At 41.2% G+C, this 11,387-nt stretch overlaps 1 protein-coding gene and 1 pseudogene across 1 annotated transcript in view; both read left to right on the forward strand.

The window, feature by feature from the left end:
- NUP205 (nucleoporin 205kDa) overlaps positions 1-6,919 on the forward strand; it is a 94,267-nt gene extending 87,348 nt beyond the window's left edge. The window contains exons 39-43 of the mRNA XM_011941255.1: positions 1,372-1,538; positions 3,071-3,194; positions 3,639-3,767; positions 4,327-4,400; positions 6,585-6,919. Coding sequence (XP_011796645.1) covers positions 1,372-1,538; positions 3,071-3,194; positions 3,639-3,767; positions 4,327-4,400; positions 6,585-6,737 — 647 coding nt within the window. The 3' untranslated portion in view covers positions 6,738-6,919. The remainder of the gene's footprint in view (positions 1-1,371; positions 1,539-3,070; positions 3,195-3,638; positions 3,768-4,326; positions 4,401-6,584) is intronic.
- Positions 6,920-9,096: 2,177 nt separating this feature from the next.
- On the forward strand, positions 9,097-10,546 carry LOC105511151 (annotated as a pseudogene).
- The last annotated feature ends 841 nt before the right edge of the window (positions 10,547-11,387 follow it).

Raw genomic sequence — 11,387 nt, forward strand, 5'->3', positions numbered from 1 at the left:
AAAAAAAAAAAAAAAAGATACATGAGTCTGACTTTAGAGCAAAGTTAAGGGAGTTGTTAGTGAAGAAAAAAGCAAATGCAGATCTCTCCTTCAGTATTCATGGCAGTTTGGGTCATTAAACAAAGATTATCTCCAATTTGAACTTGAAATTGCCACAGTATTGGACCAGCTGTGGTGACTCACGCCTGTAATCCCAGAACTTTTGCAGGCCGAGGCAGGCGGATCACCTGAGGTCAGGAGTTTGAGACCAGCCTGGCCAACATGGTGAAACCCCCGTCTCTACTAAAAATACAAAAAATAGCTGGGCGTGATGGCATGTGCCTGTAATCCTAGCTACTCGGGAGGCTGAGGCAGGAGGATTGCTTGAACCTGGGAGGCAGAGGTGGCAGTGAGCCAAGATCGAACCACTGCACTCCAGGCTGGATGACAGAGTAAGACTGTCTCAAAAAAAAAGAAAGAAAAGAAGTTGCCACAGTGTTTCCACGAAATCCTTTAGTCACTACAGGAAATTGTTCTAATTGCACTACACAGATTATCGCTAGGATGATTTTTTTTTCTTTTCTGTAGGGACGGGGTCTCTGTTGCCCAGGCTGGTCTTGAACTCCTGGCCTCAAGTCATTCCCTCTCCTCAGCCTTCCAAAGTGTTGAAATTACAGGTGTGAGCCACTGTGCCTGTCCTAGGATAATATTGTTATTGCTTTCTGGTTTTCCCTCTGCAAACAGCTTTTATGACATCCCGCTGTTCCTTTGTGTCTTCATTAGCCAGTAGCCAGGTAAAAGGCAGATCATTTTGTTTTACTACCGTAATGTAGTTGTTGTGGTAAAAGATTTTTTAAAGTTTAAATCCATTTATATTTTTTGAATATTTCAGTTAGTGTTCTTGTCTCTTTGAAAGAATGACTTTGAACTGGCAAATTTAGTAACCAGAAGGATGCAGACCAGAAATGAATCCATACAACTAGAGCCATCGGGCAAGGCAGAAATTATTCACTTGGTGTTAAGAAACCCCAAAATTGTGTATATTGTTTTTTATGTGGAGGGGTGTGTGTGTGTGTGTGTAAGTGTGTAAGGTTTATACTTTGATAGAGTTCCCAAAGAACTTTGCCTAATAAAAGGTAGACTCCGCCAACGTGCATCAGTCAGATTTCTTTATTCTCGCAGGATCTCCAGCCTTATGTATGTACCTGATTACAGTGGCTCCTAACCATTTGTTCTTTAAACTATCAATGGTATTTAAAAGTAATCTTGGGTTGGTTTTAATGACAGGTTACATGTCCTTAAATTCTGGGGCATCCCTTTAAAACAGGTCATTTGAAATTCACATGAAATGCTTATAAGTGGAACATTGTTTTATGTCATCACCTCTATTAGATACCCAAGCTCCAGTGGTTCCATACTGGCGCCTGCCTGGTTTAGGCATTATTGTCTACCTGCTGAAACAGAGTGCTAATGATTTCTTCAGCTATTATGACAGTCATCGACAGAGTGTCAGCAAGCTACAGAATGTAGACCAGCTTCCCCCAGATGAGATAAAAGAGGTATGAATCTTATAATGAGCTGGGCGGACTTGAGAAATCATTGCTGTTACTAGGGCCAGGGTGCTGGTCTCAGACTGAGTAAAGACGGTGTATACATTATAACTGAAGGAATTGGAATGATTCTTCCTGTGTGATTTGAAGAATACTCTTTTGCCATAGCACCAGCCTTATAAGCATAGAAACTCTTGACTGAAAAACAGTGAAGTGTAGCACCTGTTCAAAAAAATAGAAAGGCAGCTGGCCTTTGAATGAAGAGTTTTGGGTCATTTATACTGTAAAATCTGTGCTGAGAAAGGCTTCTGTTGCAGATTTTTTTTTAATAGAACTTAGGTAAATGTCTCTGTGCCGTCAGCATCTTCAATATCTGTTTAGCAATTTTTTCAAACAAAATTGATAGCATATGAGACTTGACTGCCTTCTCTCAGTGACCCAGAATCATTCCTTCTACTTAGTGTATTAATAACTAAAGATGCTGAATTACCAGGATTGCTACTAAGTATTTGCTGCCTTTTCCATTTGGCACAGCTGAATGTAAGGCATCTCTTGGCCGGTTCCTAAGGCAGTGCTGAAGCTTCCTGGTGTCCTGTGGCAGCCTGGGTGTTGAACCACTTTATCATTCCTGGTTTGCACCAAGCTTTCTAAAAACTTCCATGTTACTCTTTTAAGTAGTCCATGCCTACTCCCTCTTGCCACTTTTCTGGTAATCTCAGGGGGCATTTATTGAGTGTCTACAACATGCCAGGCCCTGAACTACATGTTCTACCTACCACCTGGGCAGATATTGTTTTTATTCTCATTTCTCATGTGAGGAAACTGAGGCACAGACTTGCATAACTCACCCAAAGGCATGTAGCTGGCAGGAACAGGGTGAGGCAGGAGTCAATGACGGGGTTTAGGTAACCCCTGAAATTTTGGGTTTATGCCTAGCAGTCCTTCCTCTAATGTGTAGCTAATCAGTGATGCTTGTACTTGCAATAGGAATTGCATCATCATCATGAAGTGTGTGGCCTTCCATCAGCCTCACTTCAGTACACCTTCCGTGGAATCCAGCATTGGAACATTAGCTGGAACCATTGTGCTCGTGTGTGTGCCACATGGAGAAGCGGTCATGGGAGCTTTGGTTGAGGGTCATATTTTAGTTATGCTCTAGGTGTCTACCTTGTATTTTTTGCAGGAGATACCTGACAACTGTTGGAAATTCTCCATGGGATTGTTATAGCTACTGCTTGAAAAACCTATCGTTTTGTCTTGCTTTGTTTTAATGTGACAGGAAATTCAGGGTTTCATCAGCAACTCTGTGTTTCAGGAACAGACTTTTTCGAAATGCAGCAGATAAATGTTCATTTGTGAATTTGCTTCTTTGGCTCTAATTTTTTAAAATTGCTAGCTTCTTAGATAAAACTCTTATCTGCAAGGATGTTTAAATTCGAGTGTTTTCGTAGCATTCACCACGGTGACCTGCTGATAGTAGTTTTTCATTAAAAGTTTTGTTCCAGTTGATGTCATTCTAATACCACATTTGTTTCTTCTAGTTGTGTCAGTCTGTGATGGCTGCTGGTGTTGATAAAATCTCCACTGCCCAGAAATATGTTCTAGCAAGACGGCGCTTGGTGAAGGTGATCAACAATCGAGCTAAACTGCTTTCCCTTTGTTCTTGTATCCTTTATGAAATCATGCACTTGAGTGATGACCTTGAAATGTAGGAACTCTTCACTTATTCTCACATTATTTGGGCACCAAAACCAGGTGGAAGGAGATAGAAACTTAATATTTTCCCAGTAAATGCCTAATGTATTTCCAAATCGTACTTTTTTGTTCTTATCTTTTAGAGTAGCTGGTAATACTGACAATATACACGGGCACTTTCTGTCAGGGAAGAAGGCAGGGACATGAGACTTCTGGCACAGGACCCCCACCTCCTTCCTCAGCACACCTTGCTGCTTCCTCTTGAGGAGCCTTCAGTAGGACCCTGTCTGTTAGACTGAGGCTGTGGCTACCTCATTAAGTGAGTGCAGTCTCTCCTTTTTTCTCCTCCTCAGAAACTGGTTTGTAAAAAATATTTGATGAGATTATGTTCCTTTAATCTGAGCTCTGACATAGTTATCATAGAGACCTGCCTATTTATTCTTTGGCGCCATCTGGAGTACTACTTGTTACACTGCATGCCCATGGATTCTCAAGATTCCTTATTTGCCTCGAGAACCTTGTTTAAAAGCAGAAGACTGCAAGGTAAACTTTCTGCTAAAAATTAATGAACCATAAATACCTATTTGTGCCTTGAAAAGCTAGTCACGTTTTTATTTATTTTTGTTTCCAGATTACTTGGAGTGAATTGGGTGAATCAAGAGCTGCTTAGTCACTAGATGTTGCTATTTCTTGCGTTTTACTTTCTGTTCACGGGACATTGTACTGAGCATAAGAATATTCTAGAGGCTGCTCATCAGCTGTTCCTCAGCTTCTTGCTGCAGTTAGGGGCTGACCCAGCTCTAGAAGAATGGAGTAGGTCTGCTATTATGCTGATTCTTATTGCTAGAGTGGGTCTCTGTGACTGATGGGCATGTATTGGATCCCTTAGGTGGAAAGAAATAGAGAAGAGCTGAGAACCCTGGTCTAGACCAGTGAAATGCTTTCTAGGGGCTTCCATTTGTTGAAAGTTGAAAATTGAGTTCCCAGTCTTGAGCCATGTTTTTCATGGTATTATTGTTATTGTTCATTGTCATCAGGTTCCTCCACTGTGTGATAGATGTGTACTTGCACAGCCAGTATGACTCTGTTCTTTTATCTCTAGATTCCTTCGCCTCAGAAACCAATCTAGATTTTAGAAGTGGGCTGGCTATAGTGAGCCAACATGATTTAGACCAGGTAAAGTTCTATTCTTATATTCTTTTATTTTTCTTTATTAAAGTAAAAGGGCTAGGCTTGATGGTGCACACCTGTAATCCCAGCATTTTGGGAGGCCGAGATGGGAGGATTGCTTGAGCCCAGGAGTTCAAGACTAGCCTGGGCAACATAGTGAGACCCTGTCTCTTAAAAAAAAAAATTGGCATACTGTGGTGGCATGCACCTGTAGTCACAGCTACCTGGGAGGCTGAGGTGGGAGAATCACCTGAGCCTGGGAGATTGAGGCTGCAGTGAGCTGTGATTGCACCAACTGCACTCCAGCCTGGGCAACAGAGCAAGATCTTGTCTCCAATAAGTGAATGAAAGAGTGAAGCAAGACCTTGTCTCCAATAAATAAATAAATGAATGAATGAATGAATGAATGAATGAATGAATGAATGAATGAATGTAAGTAAGTAAGTAAAAGGAAAAGCCTGGTATGTTCATAAGATTATGATTTTCAGGGTTGCTTATAGAGACCTGGTTTGAACTCTAGCTTGACCATTTTAATAGCTATGTGACTTTGAACAACTTATTTAACTTCCGAGCCTCAATTGTTTCATTTAAGAAATAGGAGGGATGATTCAACCTCAAAGGGTTTTGTCAGAATTAAGTGAGGTTTCATGTATGTGAAACTGCTAATGTTGTACCTAGAACATGGTGAGTGTTCCGTGATTGGTAGGCATTAAGATCTGGAAACTCCTGATATCTTTTGATTAGCTTTGTAGAACTTTTTAGGTACAAAGTATCACTCAGCACTTACTTTTCAGGAAATCATTTAATGGTGAGATTGAGAGCAGCCGATACAAATCCCGCTGTAGTAGACCATAGTACACAACACTGTGCTTTTACTAACCTGTTGATCAGTAGTGTTGGAATGAATGAAGAGCATGCCAAAAACAATTACAATGAAACCTCGTATTAAACTAATAGCAAAGTTATGTTTCTAACAAAGCAGGTATCAGGGTGTGTGATGTTAGGGAAAATGAATTACAGCTAGATCCTCTACTAGCCATCTGCATGTCCTTAGCCATGATTTGATAAAGCTCTGCTCCTCGCTAATCCCTCTTTTTGCTATTTTTCTTAAAACAAGGTTGGGAATGAAAGGTGCAGTTACAGCAACCTCCAAAGCACACCTTGCTAGATGTCATGGATACCATGCTCCCATCCTAATCCAGACTACATTCACTCTTTAGTGACTTTATAAAAGGAATTTTGTGGCTAGGTTTGTTTAGGAGAACTAATGTTAATTGAGGCCATGTGCAAAATTAGCCAAAGATATTCAGAGGTTTGTTGTTTGTTTTGTCTAAGAGACAAGGTCTCACTCCGTTACCAGGCTCTCGTGTGACCACAGTTCACTGCAGCCTCAACCCCCTGGGCTCAAGTGATTCTTCCGCCTCATCATCCTGAGTAGCTAGGACAACAAAAATAAATATATTTTTAAGTAATAACTGTTACTATGTCATTTAGACTGCTTTGTAAAAAAGCTAGGAAAAAAAATGCAGGTTTAATAAATAATCTCACTTTGTGCTGTGATTTTAATGCAAAACTGAAAACAGGTAGATTCATCTAATTTTGTACTTAATTTTAGTCTTTTAGTATAACATCAAAAAGATCCCTCTGAAACTACATACACATTCTAGAATATATATGAATTCTAAAGCATATGCCAGGTTTATCCACACATGAGTATTTTTAAAAAACAAAAGCATGCAAGTTGGTTTTTTAAAAATGCAAAATGAAATAAAAAGTAAAAGCTTCTTTCCCACCTACCCTCCCACCCTCCCTGCCTCCCTTCCTTCCCCGCATCGTCCTTCCCTCCGTCCCTCCCAGTCTTACTGACTTCTTGTATGGCCCTTTAGGAAATGTTTTTGTTTGTATGTTAGTATATCAGCATCAGCATCAACATTCATTGCTATTTAAAGCAGGTTTTTAAATGTATACAAGAAAAGAAAACAGGAAAAACATGTGAATTAAACCAAAAAATTTAAGGTAGAAAACGTGAATGTTTAGTTAATTTAGTAGCACATTACAAAAATTCAAAAGTATTTTGCATTGAAAGAACCACATTACAAAAATTCTAAGGTGTTTTAAATTGGAAGACTTAGAATAAAAGAAATATTTGAGACAACAATTTTAACAAAATGTCTTTTGTGTCACTTCTAGCTTCAGGCTGATGCAATCAATGCTTTTGGAGAATCATTACAAAAGAAACTTCTGGACATTGAAGGATTATATTCAAAAGTTCGATCTCGATATAGTTTCATACAGGCTCTTGTCAGACGTATCCGTGGCCTCTTGAGGATATCAAGGAACTGAGAGCCTGTGCTTATGCTCTTCTATGAGAGAGATGAATTGGGGAGAACTGTCTCCGTTTTATAGATTAGTTTCTTTCTAAATTATGACCAAAAATATTTTGCTATTTCTTTCTTTGTATATGGACATCTTTTCTGTAAACTTTGCCTAGTTCCATCCTCACTAGTAAAAAATAAATACTTTTTTAAAAAACCAAACAAATGTATGGTTAATCTTTTGATCTTTTATCTAGAAAATGATCAACATTATCAGAAATCTGACAAATAAACCTTCAACAGTGGTGATTTTCCCGTAGAGATATTATTCAGAATGCCAAATTAAAGGCATAGTCTGAAAATTCTAACTTTTTTACCCTTTGTAGCTACATTTGCACTATTACAATATTCAGGGTTACTAAACTATAGCCATGTTCTTATAGAATAGTGTAATTAATACTGTGAAAATGTCTGAAAAAGTTAAGCTTTTTCCTAAAATTATTTAGGTTTTGCCTTTTTTTTTTCTTTTCTGCATGTAAGTTGACAATACAATTGTCCCTTGATATCTGGTGAGTACTGGTTCCAGGGCTCCCACGGATACTAAAACCTATGTTTTGGTATGCATGTTCCTTACATAAAATGGCATAGTGTTTGCATATATATAGATACATCTTCTTGTATACTTTAAGTCATTTCTAGATTACTTATAATACCTAATACAATGTAAATTCTATATAAATAGTGGTTATACTATGTTTTTAAATATGTATTATTTTTTACTGTTATATTGTTTTTTTCCCCAAATATTTGTGATCTGTGGTTGGTTGAATCTGCACATGTTGAACCTGGGGATATGGAGAGCTGACTCTACAGTAATTTGCATTTGTTCCTTAGAAATGATTGTGAAATTTCTCAAATTAATCATCTGCCAATATTTCTCATATAATTAATATGATGGCTATCACTAGGACAAAACATTTACATAATCACCACTCTATTTCTTACCCAGTTGTTTTCATGTTCAAGTAACTACATCATCTGAAACTGCAATTTCCTTTTCCAGCCAGCAATTATTTCAGCCTAATACTTAAGAGAGACTGCTGAGAGGAGAAAGTCCTCACTTTCATGTAGTAACAGAATAAATGCTATAACACTATAGAATAAAATTGATACTTATTCTATAGTGTTATAGTGTTGTGTTTTGTTTTTGAGACAGAGTCTCGCTCTGTCACCCAGGCTGGAGGGCAGTGGCATGATCTCGGCTCACTCCAGCCTCTGCCTCCCAGGTTCAAGCGATTCTCCTGCTTCAGCCTCCCGAGTAGCTGGGACTCCAGGCGCCCGCCACCACGCCCAGCTAATTTTTGTATTTGTAGTAGAGATGGGGTTTGACCATGTTGGCCAGGATGGTCTCAATCTCCTGACCTTGTTGTGCTGGGATTACAGGCATGAGCCTCTGCGCCTGGCATAGTATTGTTGTTTTTAAATGCTTACAATAAAACTTCTATGGCTTCCAAGCATTGGTTTTGTGTTTTGTGTTTTGTTTTGTTTTGTTTTTTGGAGATAGGGTCTTACTCTGTCACCCAGCCTGGAGTGCAGTGGCATAATCGTGGCTCATTACGACCTCCGCCTCCCGGACTCAAGTGACTCTCCTGCCTCCGCCTCCCGAGTAGCTGGATTACAGGCATATGCTACCATGCCCAGCTAATGTATTTTTAGTAGAGATGGGGTTTCACCATGTTGGCCAGGCTGATCTCAAACTCCTGGCCTCAAGTGATCTGCCCGCCTCAGCCTCCCAAAGTGCTGGGATTACAGACGTGAGCCACTGCACCTGGCCTTCAAGCATCTTTTTAAAACAGCTTTATCTTAGAGAAAGTTATGCTGTCAGGTTTAAAAAAAGAAAAATATAAAGGCTTTGTCAATGTTATATTTTGTAATTAATTTACTGCCCACCAGATAGAAACATTAGCTGGAAAACATTCTGTTAATAAATAGAAGTCCTGGATGTGAAAGAATAAATAAATGGATCCATAATGTAGTCAGTGCATATTGCTCTGCTGGTCACGTATATGGTTATCTCTATCATCTGGAGCACAGGCATGAACTTAGAAATAATTAGCAAAGAGCCTGGGCGTGAAATCAAAGCATTTTATAAACTTCTGAAGTACGAAGCCTTCTTAACAGATAAGACATAGAGCTAAATTTAGAACTGAGATTTTGGGAGTGAGGAGGTGGTTCTTGCCCATGTTTTGTGTGCATGAGAGCAAGTGAGTGTGTTTATGTAGGCAGGGGAACTCTACTGCTTCTTGTCAGTGACTTCCTCAGATTCCTCTATCCGTCCGCCTCCCCGGCTGCTGCTGCTGCAGTGGCTGCTCCCTGGGTTGTAGGAAATGAGTGATAATGATGACATCGAGGTGGAGAGTGACAAGCTATAACAGAGATTTCAATCTGCAGCTGACAAATGGGCCCATTGAGGAAGGGGTGGCCTGCCCCTCCACACCTGTGGGCGTTTCTCGTTAGGTGGAACGAGAGACTTGAGAAAAGAAATGAGATACAGAGACAAAGTATAGAGAAAGAAAAAGTGGGCCCAGGGGACCGGAGCTCAGCATACAGAGAACCCACGCCAGCACGGGTCTCTGAGTTCCCTCAGTATTTATTGATAATTATCTTTACCATCTTAGAAAAAAGGGAAGTGGCAGGATAATAGGATCATCGTAGGGAGAAGGTCAGCAGTTAAGACATGAATAAAGATCTCTGTGACATGAATAAGTTTAAGGAAAAGTGCTGTGCCTTCATATGCATATGAAGACATCTTCATAAACCTTTTTAGTGCATAAAGAGCAGCATTGCGCTAGCAAGTCCCACCTTTCGCCCTACGGCGGTTTTCTCCTTTCTCAGTAAACAGAACATACAATCGGGTTTTACACTGAGATGTTCCATTGCCCAGGGACGGGCAGGAGACAGATGCTTTTCTCTATCTGAACTGCCAACAACCGCCAAGAGGCCTTCTTTCCTCTTGTACTGGTCCTCCTCAGCACAGACCCTTCACGGGTGTCAGGCTGGGGGACGATCAGGGCTTTCCCATCCCACGAGGCTATATTTCAGACTATCACGTGGGGAGAAACCTTGGACAATACCTAGCTTTCCTAGGCAGAGGTCCCTGTGACCTTTGGCAGTGTACGTGTCCCTGGGTACTTGAGATTAAGAGAACGGTGATGACTTTTAACCAGCAAGCTGCCTTCAGGCACTTGTTTAACAAAGCACATCCTGTACAGCCCAAAATATTAAACCTTGAGTCACCACAGCACATGTCTCTTGCAAGGACAAGGTTGGGGGTAGGGTCACAGATTAACAGCATCTCAAATACAGAACAAAATGGAGTCTCTTATGTCTACTTCTTTCTATATAGACACAGTAACAGGCTGATCTCTCTTTTCCCCACACATCATGATGCACTAGAATGAAATCGTAGGGACCACATCAAAGGCAGCTTTCAGTTTGTGGGACTCAGTCCCAATACGCCAAGGAAAGAAGGCATCCGGGGCCCAAATCCTAGACAAAGCCATAGAGTATATCCAGCCTATGTGGAGGGAAAAACCACACGCCAGTGAGAAATTGATGACCTCAGCAGTAGAATGCTCTTCTGAAGCAGGAAGTCCGTGCACTGAAGGGGAAGTCAAGTGCCCAGCCACAGGCCAACTATCCCCCCTCAGACAGCATCCTCTACACCAATGCCAAGGGCAGCACCACCTCTGCCTTTGATGGGGCTCTGACTCCAGCTCAGAGTTGGAGCTTGAAGAGCCCTGAAGTAGGAAGAAACTCCAGATGGAGGCCAGCTGAGTTACTCAGGGCAGACTAGCAATGAAGACCGTCTCCATCATCCTTCTTTCCGTTTCCTCAGAACCATTTCAGAGACTATTTTTCTCTTTCTCCCTTAAAAATGTTTTTTAAATGTTTATGTAAAAGCTCTCGGGGCGTGGCGCAGTAGCTCACGCCTGTAATCCCAACACTTTGGGAGGCTTTGAAGCGGGCAGATCACTTGAAGTCAGGAGTTCAGGACCAGCCTGGCCAACATGGTGAAACCCTGTCTCTACTAAAATTACAAAAATTAGCCTGGCCTGGTGGCGCACGCCTGTAATCCTGGCTATTTGGGAGGCTGAGGCAGGATAATTGCTTGAGCCCAGGATATGGAGGTTGCAGTGAGCCTAGATGGTAACACTGCACTCCAGCCTGGGCAACAGAGCAAGAGTCTGTCCCCCTCCCTACCCCATCCCCCAAAAAAATCTCTTGTGCTCCTTCCTCATTTCCACTATAACTGTTTTGTTTTTTGTTTTTTTAACAAACAAATGTATTCCCTTCAGGGATTCCCTGTCCCCACCAATAATTTTTAGACCAAAACATTTTTCCTAGCTTGGCAGCTTTTTCTGTAGAGGACAGATAACCAGCCTGACTTCTGAGCACAGTGTCCTACCTACTCCACCAGCGCCTCCAGCCCTGCCAGGCATTTGCCTGGAGGACATCTGCCCCACCCAGGCTGCCTCCGGGTTCACATTCACCTCTGTTTAATAGACTTTGAGAATCTGTGAACTGCTCTACTTTAAGACGACTGGGCCGGGTGCGGTGGCTCACGCCTGTAATCCCAGCACTTTGGGAGGCAGAGGCGGGGCAGATCACTTGAGGT

Source organism: Colobus angolensis, unplaced genomic scaffold (genome assembly GCF_000951035.1).
Source record: "Colobus angolensis palliatus isolate OR3802 unplaced genomic scaffold, Cang.pa_1.0 Scaffold2, whole genome shotgun sequence".
Lineage (NCBI taxonomy): Eukaryota > Metazoa > Chordata > Mammalia > Primates > Cercopithecidae > Colobus > Colobus angolensis.